This window comes from Rhinatrema bivittatum, chromosome 4 (genome assembly GCF_901001135.1).
Source record: "Rhinatrema bivittatum chromosome 4, aRhiBiv1.1, whole genome shotgun sequence".
Classification (NCBI taxonomy): domain Eukaryota; kingdom Metazoa; phylum Chordata; class Amphibia; order Gymnophiona; family Rhinatrematidae; genus Rhinatrema; species Rhinatrema bivittatum.
The window spans coordinates 279,833,962-279,851,719 of record NC_042618.1 but is presented as its reverse complement, the minus strand read 5'-3'; the positions used below and the strand labels follow the sequence as shown (position 1 = coordinate 279,851,719).

Here is a 17,758-nt window from a genome sequence, read left to right as displayed (position 1 = left end):
TAGACTTGTCAGAAGCCTACCTGCATATCCCGATCCATCCGGATCATCAGCGCTACCTACGCTTCAAGGTTCTGGGACGCCACTTCCAATTCTGGGCTCTGCCCTTCGGGTTAGCCACGTCACCGCGGACCTTCACCAAGGTGGTCGTGGTGGTAGCAGCGGCACTGAGACGGGAAGGAATCCTTGTCCATCCCTACCTAGACGATTGGCTGATCAGGGCGAAATCACGAGAGGAGAGCCATCGGGTAACCAACAGAGTGATCGCCCTTCTGGAAAGCTTGGGCTGGGTTGTCAACCTCAGCAAGAGTTGCCTACAGCCTTCCCAGTCGCTGGAATACCTGGGAGTCCAGTTAGACACCCAGGCAGACACAGTCAGTCTCACTACCAAGAGAATGTTAAAACTTCAGACGCGTCTCCGGTACTTGATGGGAGCCAGTCGGCCCATAGCTTGGTATTATCTGCAGGTCCTCGGCCTCATGGCATCCACCCTGGAAGTGGTACCTTGGGCAAGGGCCCATATGAGACCTCTACAGCGCTCCCTGCTCTCTCGCTGGAGCCCCCGCTTTCAGAACTATTCCACGGACCTACCTCTGCCAGCCAGAGTACGGACCCAGTTACGGTGGTGGTTGCAGTCCAACCACACAAGCAGGGGGTCGAAGATGTCCTCCCCCACATAGACTGCTCACCACAGATGTCAGCCTGAGCAGCTGGGGAGCACACTGCGAAGAACTCACCGCACAAGGGCGGTGGAACAGAGAAGAGTCAGCGTGGAACATCAACCGTCTAGAGGCCCGGGCAGTCAGATTGGCATGCCTGCGATTTACTCACAGACTGAAGAACAGAGCAGTCAGAGTGATGTCCGACAACGCCACCACGGTGGCATACATCAATCGTCAGGGCGGAACCAGAAGCCAACAGGTATCTCTGGAGATAGCCCTGCTGATGGCTTTGGCAGAGGCGAATCTTCAGGATATCTCCGCCGTCCACATTGCCGGGAAGGACAACACCGCAGCAGACTTCCTCAGCAGAGAAAGCCTAGATCCGGGAGAGTGGCAGCTGTCACCCACAGCCTTCCAGATGATTGTGGATCACTGGGGGATTCCGGACATGGACTTACTAGCGGACAGGTCCAATGCTCAAGTACTCAGCTACTTCAGCCGCAAGCGCGACCCCCTTCTCCCACAGAATCGATGCCCTGGTTCAGCCATGGCCTCCAGGGACTCTGCTATACGCCTTTCCTCCGTGGCCTCTGCTGGGCACCATCATCCACAAGATTCAGAAACACCGGGGCCTAGTTCTTCTAGTGGCACCAGACTGGCCAAGAAGACCCTGGTATGCAGACATGAGAAGACTACTGGCAGGGGAGCCCCTTCCCCTGCCTCCTCTCCGGGACCACCTACGTCAAGGTCCCATCCTCCACGAGGATCCGGCTCAATTCTCTCTTACGGTCTGGCCATTGAGAGGGCTAGACTGAAGAAAAGAGGTTACTTGGAGCCCGTGATAGATACACTCCTCAGAGCCCGCAAGTTTTCCACATCCCTCACCTACATCAGGATCTGGAGAGTATTTGAAGCATGGTGCGACACTCATGGCACCAATCCACATGCGACCACAATCCCTATTGTTCTGGATTTCCTGCAGGATGGGTTTCAGAAGGGTCTCTCCCTCAGCTCCATCAAGGTTCAGGTGGCTGCACTGTCTTGCTACGGTCCCAGGAGGGACGGCAAGACCATTGCTAAGCACCCAGATGTTTCTCGCTTCCTGAAAGGAGTCAAGCACATTCGTCCGCCACTGAAGTGGCCAGTGCCTCTGGGGAACCTCAACCTTGTTTTGGATTTCCTCGCGGGATCCACCTTCAGACCCCTTCGGGGCTTGTCTCTCCGTTCTCTAACCTTGAAGATGGTATTCTTGCTGGCAGTATGTTCCGCACGCCGCACCTCGGAGCTACAGGCACTGTCCTGCCGTGATCCTTTTCTCAGAATCACTCCGGAGGCTATCCATCTTCGCACGGTTCCTTCCTTTCTACCTAAAGTGGTCTCACAGTTTCACCTTAATCAAACCATATCCTTGCCTACCACGGCGGGGTTGAAGAAATCTGAAGAATTGCGTTTACTGTGCCATCTCGACATAGGCAGAATGCTACACAGATATTTGGAAATGACACAAGAAGTACGAAAGACGGACCATCTGTTCGTCCTGCACAGCGGGAAAAGACAAGGTGAAGCGGCCTCTCGGCCCACCATCGCCCGCTGGATTAAAGAAGTTATCAGAGCAGCTTACGTGGAGGCCGGGAAGTCTCCGCCTCTACAAGTCAAGGCTCATTCTACCAGAGCACTAGCGGCATCTTGGGCAGAATCCAGGATGCTGTCGCCTGCAGAAATATGTAAAGCGGCGACGTGGTCCTCCCTCCATACCTTCTCCAGGTTCTACCGTCTGGATGTCCAGGCCAGGGAGGACACAGCATTTGTGAGGGCGGTCCTACATGGTCCTCAGGCAGCCTCCCGCCCAGGCTGGGAGTAAAGCTTTTGTACATCCCATTTATTCTGAGTCCATCTGGCTACACGCCAGGAAATGTTGAGATTACTTACCTGATAATCTCCTTTTCCTTAGTGTAGACAGATGGACTCAGCATCCCGCCCAGCTGCCAGTATACATGGGTTTCACCGATTCAAGGTAAGCCTTATCACTTCTTATATGAGTGCGTCCACCCTGCCAGTTGTCGATGCCTTCCGGTTGTGAATGCTGGCGGTCTCCAGCTACTGTCAATCGTTCAGGGGAATCCTGTTTCACTATTTCACTGAGCGTCAGTACACACACATCCATAACAGCTTTTGCAAGGAAGATTACTGAGTTGCTACTCTTCCTGTGGGGGTATATATACCCGTGCTGACGTCAGATCCGTCTCCAACTGCTAGCACGAGCATACTATACCCATTTGTTCTGAGTCCATCTGTCTACACTAAGGAAAAGGAGATTATCAGGTAAGTAATCTCAACATTGTTTCTAGTCTCCAGTTTTGCACTGCATGCAGAAGGTGGTCTTGGGGTTTCCATTCCAGTTTTGTTTACAAATTTGTAATTTGTGGTCTTTTATTTTATATTTGGTGAAGGTAGGGTCTGTCTGTGTTCTGTGTGTATGTACTGAGATGAGGTACTTTACTAGATGTTTGTATCAGACTTATGTGTTGTATTTTCTCAATATGATATTGCACTGGTGGTGAAATACTCCCTTTTCATGGGTAGGGCTATTGCTGTTTCATTTTCTTGCACCTGGTAGAAGGAGTAGAAGGAGTTTCTGAAGCTGTTATTAAGATGACACCAGAAACAGAATATTTTTTGTATGGTGAGTTGTACGGGCAAACGTCTTAGTTCTGCTCTGCTCCCATTGTTAGGAAGCAGGGGACTCCTGTGGATGCAGAGCATATGCTTATATTTACTCTCTGTTGGTCATGTGTTCAGCGCGTCACGCATGTGAACATCATATCTCAGGTGTGTCCTGATAGAAGAAAGGTTGAGAACCCACTGCTCTAGATGATGGAAGCTCTTCAAAGCACACAGAGCTGAGCTCTGAATGCCTACATAGCCATGTGGTTCCCAGTCTGCTTCAGTCTTTTCTCTTGCTGCACGTGGAGGCTCCTCTGTTATTACTAACATTTTTCCCCTCTTCTTTTTTTTTTTTCTTTTTCCCCTTACAGGGGACAGGGACAGGACTTTGGCAGTCCTGGGGATTCACTCTAGGCAGCCTATGGAAGAAGGCAGCAGTGGCAGAAGATCAGTCCAGAATAACCCTCATCCGGGTCCCCTAGCTGGACTACCCGGGAGTAAGGTATGGGTGGTCCCCCTGGAGGAGCATCCAGCTCTGAAGGTTAACCTCACCTTAAGTGGCCGGTTCATCATTGACGTGGGTGCTATCGAAGCATCGGCGGACGGAGCAATGCCGGTCAACGCCAGCACATCGCCGAGACAGCTGCAGATGTGCAGAAGGCAATGGGCACAAAGCGCTGGCACTCATGCAGCCACGGTGCGTCAAGGTGCACGGGCACTGAGTGCCGGGACCGACACAGCCACGGTATGTTGAGGAGCATGGGCGCAGAGACCAGCACAGCTACGGCACTTCGGGGCACATCGATGCAAGCATGAGATTGATGGGCCGAGGCCAGCCCATGAGGGAGAGGGGCTCTGCTGGGAGAGCAGTGACCTGTAAGCCTCTGGAGCCAGTTGAATTCTGGCCAGTGGCAGAGGATAAGTGCTTAAGCTGGCCACTTGTCCAGCTTAGAATGTGCCGGGGGTACATTGAGATGCCAGAGTGCCAAGACAAACCAAAAAAAGGAGCACCATTGCCACCGGTGCAGCCAGAGCTGAAATGTGGCAGGCATCGTTGCCAGCGCATGGGGGTTATAACTTCCCATCCCCGGGACCATTTGGGTCATGGGCAGGAGATTAGCTGAAGGCAACCATAGACTCCTTCGCACACCCTAGGGCTGTAGTCGGGGTACCATTGATCCTGCCAGAGGGCCCCTGAGGTGGGGGGGGGGGGGCAGCACCTGATCAGATCATCCGGTTGGATGCCCCACTCGCCATCTTTCTCCTGGCCCCCAACCCAGTTGGGACTGCGCCCGGGTCAGCTTGGCTGTTAATAGATGCCTGCGGGACCCTGAATTGGGGAGAACCATTGACTCACCAAGTGATCGCACGCTTATTTCGGTATAGCTGGAAGAAGGGAGACTACATTGGTCAGGCTCCCTCACAAGAAGTGACTCTGTACAGCACATATTCCAGGATGATGCAATTCGTGCATGAGTGCCTTCAGCGTGAAGCCAGGACTATGCTGCCACTTGCATGACAACCCTAGGGATCAGTATGCCGTGGGGGATAGGGTGTGCTTGTGAGGGGGCACTGAACCAGGGAGTTCTGCTCCCCACACTCCTTGCCTAGGATAGCAGGGGCTATGGGCACTAGAACAGACCCCATCCTGACTAGGAATACCCCGGATTGGGGGCTGGTTTTTAAGGTCCATACTCCTGCAACCTCGATTGCACTCATAGAGGTAGCAGACTCGCATCACAGGGAGCCACTGTTGTAACACCCAATACCTAACAGGGGTTAGGAATAACCAAGCCAGTTAAACCATCCAGGGGAAGGAGTAGTGTTCCCACTCAGTGGGACCATGGCCTGTCTCGCACTTTAGATGTTTTTCCCCAAAATTCAACATATCGCATGGAGATCTGATATCCAGTGGATTCAATGGTTGGGGTAACCTTTTGTACCGCTTGTAGGGGGTTCACAGTTGGCCCAAGGAGCATCATGACTAATCCACAGGCAACCTGCTGGCCCCTTGCTGCTCCAGCTCACCCTTATTGAAGGTTTATGGAAGGGAATGACCCCTCTCAAAAAAGGGAAATATAACACTTAAATATACCTTCCTCTGCAGTAACAAGACATGGGTTGCACCATACCCATCGGCAAGCCTATAGACTACTTCTGAGGACAAAGATGGATCGCCAGTGGTAGGACAAGTTTACCTACATAGTGCGCACGTGACTGCAGAGGACTCCATGACAACAGGATTGGAATATAGTAGAGGCACATCACCTGCACTTCCTGACATGGGAGATAACGCCAAAGAGAATGCGGGGAGCTGATCTTAACAAAGGCTGCATCCTCCTTTGGCGTGAATACCCACTCAGCAGGGGGTTCATTGGGGTGCTCCAGGGATAGGTTGCTAAGCAAGCCAGACTAAGTGTTCGCCGAGAGTGAGGGAAGAGAGTCTGGTTCGCTGGCGAACCGTCAAAGTGGGCTGTAAAAGGAGCCACATGAGCGGGGAGCCTGCTACACTCCAGCATGCTCACCTCCCTCGCAGGGGGCAGTACCAGCCTTATCCTGGGAAGCCTGAGTTGATTGCGACAAAGAAGGTACATTGGTCTTACCTAGTGTCCACCGAAGTTAGATTGTCACGAGCAGGTCCCTTCTCAATTCTATCTGCCCCCGGCACATAGCAAGGAGAACGGGAAGGACGACCCACTATACCTGTTACAGCAACTACTCCAAAAGGTCAGGGTGCCCCTCCATGACAATGTCTGATAGAAGGAATTGTCAATCCAAGCAGGCCGAGCATTCGAGTTGGGGCAGATAACTCTAAGCTGATCTCTCAGGCCCCAGGACCATCTATGTGACTAAGCTTCACTCTTGTTATCAGACGGGACTGATATCAACATGTCAAGATACATGTAAGGGCATTGCAGCTTCTTGCTTCCCCTGCAAGTCTCCTGGGTGCTTTCTCACCCGTTAATCTCTTCTCTCATGAAGAACATGCTTTGACTACGCTCATTGGTTTAAGCACTACTGGTGGTGTGATTCCATCTTACTCTGGAACAACTGGTACCACCACCCTTGGGTTTACGGTGGGTGGCCATAGGAGACATCTCCCATGAAGCACTGCTCGATTGCCTTAATACTAGCAAGGGGGGGGGGGTGTCATTCAAATGTAAGACATGGCTAAGAGAGAATTTGAAAAGAAGTTGGCTGTAAAGGCAAAAACTCACAGTAAAAACTTTTTAAAATATATCCGAAGCAGAAAGCCTGTGAGGGAGTCAGTTGGACCGTTAGATGATCATAAGAACATAAGAAAATGCCATACTGGGTCAGACCAAGGGTCCATCAAGCCCAGCATCCTGTTTCCAACAGTGGCCAATCCAGGCCATAAGAACCTGGCAAGTACCCAAAAACTAAGTCTATTCCATGTAACCATTGCTAATGGCAGTGGCTATTCTCTAAGTGAACTTAATAGCAGGTAATGGACTTCTCCTCCAAGAACCTATCCAATCCCTTTTTTAAACACAGCCACACTAACTGCACGAACCACATTCTCTGGCAACAAATTCCAGAGTTTAAATTGTGCGTTGAGTAAAAAGAACTTTCTCCGATTAGTTTTAAATGTGCCCCATGCTAACTTCATGGAGTGCCCCCTAGTCTTTCTACTATCCGAAAGAGTAAATAACCGATTCACATCTACCCGTTCTAGACCTCTCATGATTTTAAACACATCTATCATATCCCCCCCTCAGTCGTCTCTTCTCCAAGCTGAAAAGTCCTAACCTCTTTAGTCTTTCCTCATAGGGGAGTTGTTCCATTCCCCTTATCATTTTGGTAACCCTTCTCTGTACCTTCTCCATCGCAATTATATCTTTTTTGAGATGCGGCGACCAGAATTGTACACAGTATTCAAGGTGCGGTCTCACCATGGAGCGATACAGAGGCATTATGACACTTTCCGTTTTATTCATCATTCCTTTTCTAATAATTCCCAACATTCTGTTTGCTTTTTTGACTGCCGCAGCACACTGAACCGACGATTTCAATGTTTTATCCAATATGACACCTAGATCTCTTTCTTGGGTTGTAGCACCTAATATGGAACCCAACATCGTGTAATTATAGCATGGGTTATTTTTCCCTATATGCATCACCTTGCACTTATCCACATTAAATTTCATCTGCCATTTGGATGCCCAATTTTCCAGTCTCACAAGGTCTTCCTGCAATTTATCACAATCTGCTTGTGATTTAACTACTCTGAACAATTTTGTGTCATCTGCAAATTTGATTATCTCACTCGTCGTATTTCTTTCCAGATCATTTATAAATATATTGAACAGTAAGGGTCCCAATACAGATCCCTGAGGCACTCCACTGTCCACTCCCTTCCACTGAGAAAATTGCCCATTTAATCCTACTCTCTGTTTCCTGTCTTTTAGCCAGTTTGCAATCCACGAAAGGACATCGCCACCTATCCCATGACTTTTTACTTTTCCTAGAAGCCTCTCATGAGGAACTTTGTCAAACGCCTTCTGAAAATCCAAGTATACTATATCTACCGGTTCACCTTTATCCACATGTTTATTAACTCCTTCAAAAAAGTGAAGCAGATTTGTGAGGCAAGACTTGCCCTGGGTAAAACCATGCTGACTTTGTTCCATTAAACCATGTCTTTCTATATGTTCTGTGATTTTGATGTTTAGAACACTTTCCACTATTTTTCCTGGCACTGAAGTCAGGCTAACCGGTCTGTAGTTTCCCGGATTGCCCCTGGAGCCCTTTTTAATATTGGGGTTACATTTGCTATCCTCCAGTCTTCAGGTACAATGGATGATTTTAATAATAAGTTACAAAATTTTTTACTAATAGGTCTGAAATTTCATTTTTTAGTTCCTTCAGAACTCTGGGGTGTATACCATCCGGTCCAGGTGATTTACTACTCTTTCAGTTTGTCAATCAGGCCTACCAAATCTTCTAGGTTCACCGTGATTTGATTCAGTCCATCTGAATCATTACCCATGATAACCTTCTCCATTACGGGTACCTCCCCAACATCCTCTTCAGTAAACACCGAAGCAAAGAAATCATTTAATCTTTCCGTGATGGCCTTATCTTCTCTAAGTGCCCCTTTAACCCCTCGATCATCTAACGGTCCAACTGACTCCCTCACAGGCTTTCTGCTTCGGATATATTTAAAAAAGTTTTTACTGTGAGTTTTTGCCTTTACAGCCAACTTCTTTTCAAATTCTCTCTTAGCCTGTCTTATCAATGTCTTACATTTAACTTGCCAATGTTTATGCTTTATCCTATTTTCTTCTGTTGGATCCTTCTTCCAATTTTTGAATGAAGATCTTTGGCTAAAATAGCTTCTTTCACCTCCCCTTTTAACCATGCCGGTAATCGTTTTGCCTTCTTTCCACCTTTCTTAATGTGTGGAATACATCTGGACTGTGCTTCTAGAATGGTATTTTTTAACAATGACCACGCCTCTTGGACATTTTTTTACTTTTGTAGCTGCTCCTTTCAGTTTTTTTCTAACAATTTTTCTCATTTATTAAAGTTTCCCTTTTGAAAGTTTAGCACGAGAGCCTTGGATTTGCACACTGTTCCTTTTCCAGTCATTAAATCAAATTTGATCATATTATGATCACTATTGCCAAGCGGCCCCACCACCGTTATCTCTCTCACCAAGTCCTGTGCTCCACTGAGAATTAGATCTAAAATTGCTCCCTCTCTCGTCGGTTCCTGAACCAATTGCTCCATAAAGCTATCATTTATTCCATCCAGGAACGTTATCTCTCTAGTGTGACCCGTTGATACATTTACCCAGTCTATATTGGGGTAATTGAAGTCTAAGGTAATCCAAGACCAAGAAACCACAATGAGCAAGTACTGCACCTTAAGCGATATCACAGAGTACAGATAGTGCAGGTGAATGTTCAATCCTGACAAAATATTCCAAAAGTCATATAAAGCAAAAAGTGTTTTATTCTTTCAATATGGCAACTCCACAAATTTATGCAGGCATCAGCTTAATGGCGTCCCCCGACACGGTCCCATGTTTCGCCGCGGGCTGCATCGGGGGGGGATCGCCAACTCAGGAATTCACACAAAAGCTGTAACATGGAAGATAAAATAAGTGTCAGGATTGTGAGGGGACTTACAACCGACCATGATACAATAATTTACACATACCTGATCAAAGCATTCAGAAAGTAACGGGAGCGCAATGCCCTTCTAAAATGACAGGTATTTAAAGATGACAGCTGGCGCCAAAACTACGGGCCGGCCGATCTCCCATATGATCCGGAGACACTGGGAGGCTTTATCTTTAAATACGCTGTTTACTGATCCCCTCAGGTTCACTTTCCGTCGGGGAAAAAATTTACGTGATAAACTGATTCATGCGGACTTCCCAGTACCTCAGGATCCTATTAATAACCCCGGCCACTATCCGTGCGGCCATTGTACAGTATGTACTTATACGAGGGTTACCACCTGTGTGAGTCATCCGACTACTGGCAGAAGGTTCCAACTGCGTTTTCACTCGGATTGTACCACATCAGGAGTAGTGTATATGATTAGTTGCCCTTGCTCTTTAGTGTACGTTGGGAAGACTGCCCGTATGGTAAAGACTCGGATCATAGAGCATTGCTCTAACATCCGTTTGCAGCGGGAAAAAGACCCTTAGTTGATCATTGGATTAACAAATCACATTCGCTTTCAGACCTTTCATTCTGTGTTATTGAGGTTGTTCGACGGCCTGCACGGGGGGTAATTATGCTGAGATACTAGGCAGGATTGAACAACGTTGGATCTTTACCCTGGATACAGTGTCCCCAAAAGGTTTAAATCGTGAAATCGAATGGTTTCTATTTACTTAAAAACAACACCTACTAGCAGGGTAGGCTGCTTTAGGTACTGCTTTGGTGCACTACAGGAACGGCAGCCAATGAATGGAGTCCTTTTGACTCACGTGGTTGTCTCTCCCGTAGTTTTGGCGCCAGCTGTCATCTTTAAATACCTGTCATTTTAGAAGGGCATTGCGCTCCCGTTACTTTCTAAATGCTTTGATCAGGTATGTGTAAATTATTGTATCATGGTCGGTTGTAAGTCCCCTCACAATCCTGACACTTATTTTATTTTCCATGTTACAGCTTTTGTGTGAATTCCTGAGTTGGCGATCCCCCCCGATGCAGCCCGCGGCGAAACACGGGACCGTGTCGGGGGACGCCATTAAGCTGATGCCTGCATAAATTTGTGGAGTTGCCATATTGAAAGAATAAACACTTTTGCTTTATATGACTTTTGGAATATTTTGTCAGGATTGAACATTCACCTGCACTATCTGTACTCTGTGGTAATTGAAGTCTCCCATTATTACTTAGAGAAGATAAGGCCATCGCGGAAGATTAAATGATTTTCTTTGCTTCGGTGTTTACTGAAGAGGATGTTGGGGAGGTACCCGTAATGGAGAAGGTTTTCATGGGTAATGATTCAGATGGACTGAATCAAATCACGGGTGAGCCTAGAAGATGTGGTAGGCCTGATTGACAAAACTGAAGAGTAGTAAATCACCTGGACCGGATGGTATACACCCCAGAGTTCTGAAGGAACTAAAAAAATGAAATTTCAGACCTATTAGTAAAAATTTGTAACTTATTATTAAAATCATCCATTGTACCATGAAGACTGGAGGATAGCAATGTAACCCCAATATTTAAAAAGGGCTCCAGGGGCAATCCGGGAAACTACAGACCGGTTAGCCTGACTTCAGTGCCAGGAAAAATAGTGGAAAGTGTTCTAAACATCAAAATCACAGAAAATATAGAAAGACATGGTTTAATGGAACAAAGTCAGCATGGCTTTACCCAGGGCAAGTCTTGCCTCACAAATCTGCTTCACTTTTTTGAAGAAGTTGTTAAACATGTGGATAAAGGTGAACCTGTAGATATAGTATACTTGGATTTTCAGAAGGCGTTTGACAAAGTTCCTCATGAGAGGCTTCTAGGAAAAGTAAAAAGTCATGGGATAGGTGGCGATGTCCTTTCGTGGATTGCAAACTGGCTAAAAGACAGGAAACAGAGAGTAGGATTAAATGGGCAATTTTCTCAGTGGAAGGGAGTGGACAGTGGAGTGCCTCAGGGATCTGTATTGGGACCCTTACTGTTCAATATATTTATAAATGATCTGGAAAGAAATACGACGAGTGAGATAATCAAATTTGCAGATGACACAAAATTGTTCAGAGTAGTTTAAATTCACAAGCAGATTGTGATAAATTGCAGGAAGACCTTGTGAGACTGGAAAATTGGGCATCCAAATGGCAGATGAAATTTAATGTGGATAAGTGCAAGGTGATGCATATAGGGAAAAATAACCCATGCTATAATTACACAATGTTGGGTTCCATATTAGGTGCTACAACCCAAGAAAGAGATCTAGGTGTCATAGTGGATAACACATTGAAATCGTCGGTTCAGTGTGCTGCGGCAGTCAAAAAAGCAAACAGAATGTTGGGAATTATTAGAAAAGGAATGGTGAATAAAACGGAAAATGTCATAATGCCTCTGTATCGCTCCATGGTGAGACCGCACCTTGAATACTGTGTACAGTTCTGGTCGCTGCATCTCAAAAAAGATATAATTGCGATGGAGAAGGTACAGAGAAGGGCTACCAAAATGATAAGGGGAATGGAACAACTCCCCTATGAGGAAAGCCTAAAGAGGTTAGGACTTTTCAGCTTGGAGAAAAGACGACTGAGGAGGATATGATAGAGGTGTTTAAAATCATGAGAGGTCTAGAACGGGTAGATGTGAATCGGTTATTTACTCTTTCGGATAGTAGAAAGACTAGGGGGCACTCCATGAAGTTAGCATGGGGCACATTTAAAACTAATCTGAGAAAGTTCTTTTTTACTCAACGCACAATTAAACTCTGGAATTTGTTGCCAGAGAATGTGGTTACTGCAGTTAGTATAGCTGTGTTTAAAAAAGGATTGGATAAGTTCTTGGAGGAAAAGTCTATTACCTGCTATTAAGTTCACTTAGAGAATAGCCACTGCCATTAGCAATGGTTACATGGAATAGACTTAGTTTTTGGGTACTTGCCAGGTTCTTATGGCCTGGATTGGCCACTGTTGGAAACAGGATGCTGGGCTTGATGGACCCTTGGTCTGACCCAGTATGGCATTTTCTTATGTTCTTATGTTAAGTGAGAGCTCACTGTCAACTTCATGCAGCTGCAGTAGAACCACCCCTTCCCTCCCAGGGGAGTATTGGAGTTCTATCTCAACCACATCTTCTTTGCAGCGTCTTGGATCTGAGTAGGAAAAACTGCTTCCACGCTGCATCATAGGTGCCTTAGCCTGCTGCAAGAAACAGGGCCTCATCTTTGCGACCTAGCCCATATACTCTCGGACCACCGGTTGCTGGGAGAGACAAGTCATTTCGGGTTGTTTAAGACATTATGTGATCACAGCAAGGGCACAGAGGCCTTGCCTATCACCAAGGGCTCATTAACGAAGAGCGCTGACAGCTTTCATTGCCTACCTAAGTGAGCTACCTACTCAGAGCATGTGTAAAGTTTGGACGTGGTAATCGCTGTTCATTTTCTCTCTCACTGCTGCCTCAACCGGAGCATTCTTTGGCAGGAAACACCTAAAGAGACTGTCCGCAAGTGTGACAGTTTGATTGCACCCTCTATTAGCAACCGGAATGGATTACCATCACTCCCGGCCTCTTGGGGACACTCAACCTGACAGCTAGGGACTTCCCAGAATGTATGGCTAATTCAGCCTGCTTATCTGCAGAAAAGACCAGGTTTGCTTACCATAAACTGTGTTTTCCGTGGTTAGCAGGATGAATTAGCCACACTAACCCCGCCCCCCACCTCCCCAGCCAGTCTCCAGACTGTGCAACTGCAAGCTTGCTTATTTATTTTTAATTTTTATATAACGGTGTTCCTGTATGACTTACAAATCACATCGGTTTACATTGAAACTGAGAACAAAGAATTTGCACGGAGACGGTACATGGAACAAGGAATACAAGAAACTGGGATATGTGAAAACTATTCTAACTATGTTATGGATTGGTCCAGAAAACAGTTAACTACATAAAGGAATATGCACAATAATAATGGGGAGTAAATGAAAAATACAGCTTGTGTAAGTAACAATCAGTAAATTACAGAAGTGAATACAAAAGGGTACAGAGTGCCCAGAAACAACCTTAATTAGCTCAGAAAATGAGATTAAATGTGAAAAATTTGACATTCCTTAATAAAACTGGTTAACATACAAAAGATATAAATACCAAGTTTAGAGAGGGACCCGAACCTGGGGATCCGGACCTAAAGAGAGGGTAGGTGATCTTGTCTGGATGGGAATAAGATATACGCAACACTTTGAGAAGGAATCTTGCCATGCAGGGAACAAGATATGTGCAACACTTTGAGAAGGGATCTTGTCAGGAAGGGTACAATATATATGAAGCACTTTAATAAGGAATACAAATGGGTGCTGAGAAGGAGGAATGAGCAAGCTAGATGCGAACAAGGGACATGTTCCTGGAAAAGCTTGGCAGAAAAGCCAAGTTTTGAGTTTCTTTCTGAAAGTCGAAGGGCAAGGTTCTTGTCTGATGTCTGGAGGGAGCGCATTCCACTGTGTGGAGGCCTGCTGTAGATAAGGCACGTTTCCTTAGGGAAGTTTTTGCTGGGGGGGCATAGAGTGTGCCTTTGTATGCTCTTCTGATGGGTCTGGATGATGTATGGGGACGCAGTTGGGAGCTTAGGTAGAGCGGGGTGAGGTTGTGCATGGCTTTATGGATAGTTGTGAGAACTTTAGAGGATCCTGTATTTAATGGGCAGCCAGTGGAGGTTCTTAGGGATGGGGGTGATGTGTGTACTCTTTGTTGGTGTTGGTAAGAATTCTGGCAGCGGAGTTCTGAACCATCTGGAGGTGTTTGATAGTGTTGGCCAGGAGCCCAAGCAGGAGGAAATTGCAATAGTTTATTTTAGATAGGATGATGGATTGCTGCACCATACGGAAATAATTGAAGTGAAGTAGTGGTTTCAACTTTCTAAGGACTTGCAGTTTGTTAAACATTCCTTTGTGGTGGTGTTCACAAATTTTTTTAAGTTTAGCTGGTTGTCAAGAATGACGCCTAGATCTCTCCCATAAGGAGATTGTAATTTTGGGATGGTTGATAGAGGGGTGCCTGGTGGATTGAGAAGCCGTTGTTGTCATCTTGTGCGATGATGAGGATCTCCGTCTTGTTGTTGAGGCTGGAGAAGCTTGGGGAAACAGACCTGAGCAGACTGGAACCACGTGTCTATGTAGGCATACAGAGCTCATCTCTGTGTGCTTTGAGGAGGCCTCCGCCACCTAGAGGACGATCCCCAGAATGTATGGCTAATTGATCCTGCTGTCCACGGAAAACACAGTTTACGGTAAGCAGACCTGCTTTATGTACAGAGTAACATCTGTGTTCTTTCTATTAAGTTTTGTATAAGGACCTTTTTGTTGTTTTATTTCTCCTGGGAATTAATCATAGTTTGATTCAAGAACAAAAATGATTACTTGGAAAATGCCATCTGTTCCCCCAACTGATTATCTCCCTTTTGTTGTTGTAAAACACTGAAATTCCCAGGGGAAAATAAAATAACTGAAAATGAAGGTCCATGGTTATATATCTATGTAGTATTTTTTTTGTTTATATCTTATGATCGTTTAATTATGTGATCTACTTATAATGTGTTTATAAAATGGATATTTTTTTTAAAGTAAAATATAGTTTCCCAATGCATTGGATACCTGTTAACTTCCAATTGACTTATTCCATTTTCAGCTAACAGGAAAGAAGAGGAGGTGTTAAAAATTTAGAGAACAAAACCAAGAAAGTGAAGGATTTCTAGAGTTTTCTGAATATTCCTAAGAGAATGTATATCTCAGCATTTTACTATATTACCTTCTAATGCTGTAGCTGAAGAAAAACAATTTGAGTTTAGACTTGTGTGGCAGATATATATTAATCTGTTCCTCTAGTGATCTACCAGTTTTTGTACCAGAGCAAATCCTATAGTAAAATGAACAATGTATCCAATAGTACATAGAAAAAAAATCTCTATATTAAAACCTTGTATATTGCCCACAAATTCCTACTGCATGGAAGAGAATGTCTTGTGCAATATGTTCTTGGTGGGTGGTAATGGAGTGTGGGAAGAGAGGGCTTGAGGATTCGTTTTGTGGAACTGCTCTGGTGAAGAGATATTGTTTGGCATCACATTGGCAAGGATATAGTTTATCAATTTATAGTACTTAGATAGACTTTGTTAGTTGGAATGGGGGGCCTTTAAAAAAACAAAACAAAAAAAAACTGTAAGGATCTCTGGATATCATCTGATTCCCATTTCAGCATGGGAATGGAAGATACTGTTAAGTATTCCTACTTGCTAGGAGGGATGGGAGGATTTTTAGAAGAAGGGTGGGAGTAAATTGAACCACATAGGAAGGAGAATTAGAACAAGAGCTAGAGCCTTGTCTGCTGCCTCCTCTCACCCCACTAGCTATGGTTCTACTTTGAAATTATGTTTAGGAAATTGTATATGAATTGGTTAACTCTAACCAGTGATTTTTTTTTTTTTGGGCTGTTGCAGGGATGAGACGTGTTTTGGAAAATAAAAATGAAATGACAGACGTGAGCTTAATATGTGAGGAAGACTTACTGGACAACATTTTTCGTGCATGTGATATCCAGCGCAGGGGTATATGTTTCATATCTCACCAATTATCTACATGCATTTTTATTCAGTTTTTTTTAAAACTGACTGGAAATGTCACATTCCCTATAACACCTCATTTATCTGATCCTTTTCATAGTACCCTGCCTGTTTGTTTAGATTTATATTCCGCTTTTCACATTCAGGTACTGTAGGTATTTCTCTATCCCCAGAGGGCTTACAATCTAAGTTTGTACCTGAGGCAATGGAGGGTAAGTGACTTGCCCAAGGTCACAAGGAGCGACAGCAGGATTCTAACCCTGGTTCATAGCGCACTGCTCTAACTACTAACTACTCCTCCACTCTTTTTGAGCCTGTTGCTCAAAAAGCTTTAGAATTAATGTGCATGTTTTGGTGACCACTGCCTCTGTTAGCTGCATACAAAATATTACTATTTCCCTACCTGAACAAGTAAAGACTGGTATTTTTCCCAATTAAGCCTGTGCATAAATGCTAAATTTTAAAATCATGCAGGCTTTCCTGAGCAAAAGTTTAAATAAACCTTGGTTTATTTAGGCTAGGAGTAGGTAACTCTAGTCCTTGAGTGCCGTAAATGGATCTAGTTTTCAGGATATCCACAATGAATATACATGAGATTTGAATGTGCATGAGATATTTACATATAATGGAGAGTGCATGCATTATGAATATCTTAAAAAAACAGACCTGTTTGCAGCATTCAAGACTAGAGTTGCCTACCCTGGCTTAGGCTATGTGGGAGTCCCGAGAAATGAACAGTGAATTGCAATTCTTCCTTTAGCATGGGTCACTGCCTTAATTTCTATTGCCTCCAGATTTACCTATTTGCAAATTAACTGGGGGGGGGGAGCTTAAAGCCAGTCCAGCAATTCTGATGTAGTGCTGTGTATTGCTGTTAGGAAATCTGGGTTTGATTACTTCTCTGGCTAGCTGGGCAAGTTGTAAAGGCGGTGTTCACAGCCCTTAAGGGGAGTACTTGGTTCCAAAGGAGGACATGATGTACACTTTTTCTTAAGATTATTAATAAAATGGCTGAATCAGATAGGGAGTTCAACTGAGGCGAGGAGGGGAAATGAAGGCTTAAGGAGCAGGTTCCAATTGAGCTGGAAGCCCAGATTAGCAAGTGCAAGTTACATGGCCAAAATATAAGACTGAGCTGTTGTGCATCTCAGAAATTGTTCAATCATTTTTGAGTCTTTTGTAGACTGTCTAAACTTCAGTTTATGTAATATCACCATTGTCGAAATGTTCATGATCCTCATCCTTTTCTAGTATGCAGAGTTGCTCACTTGACATCACCAATGTCAAGAATTGAGCAGAGATGCAAGATGTGCATGCTCTGACTGTTAACTTGAAAGAAGGTAAGACAAAATGCACATTAATTACCTCACTAAATGGTTTTAACATTTAGTTCCTTTTTTTTTTCAAGTTTTTTTTTTTTTTCCAGAAGCAGTGACAGACTGTCCCAGTATGGTGAGTGGTTTCTGCATGCCATCATGGGATTCAATACAATAAGCATCTTCCATAGGAACCAATAGGGCAAAAAGTGTAAATTGAAGCTCAGTTTCTGGTGTCAAAATCATTTAGTAGAATGTCATATTAGAAGATCACCTTGGGATCGCTAACAGAATTGGACTCTGTTTGAGAACCTGTATGGAAGTAGGAGGCTGCTACAATGTTGTGCT

At 45.0% G+C, this 17,758-nt stretch overlaps 1 protein-coding gene across 5 annotated transcripts in view; it reads left to right on the top strand.

Moving 5' to 3' along the window:
- LOC115090703 (lymphoid-restricted membrane protein-like) overlaps nt 1–17,758 on the top strand; it is a 1,037,620-nt gene that overhangs the window by 78,554 nt on the left and 941,308 nt on the right. For all 5 annotated transcript variants that reach the window (XM_029600146.1, XM_029600141.1, XM_029600144.1 and 2 more), the window contains exon 3: nt 15,972–16,079. In XM_029600146.1, the coding sequence (XP_029456006.1) occupies nt 15,972–16,079 (108 nt within the window). The remainder of the gene's footprint in view (nt 1–15,971; nt 16,080–17,758) is intronic.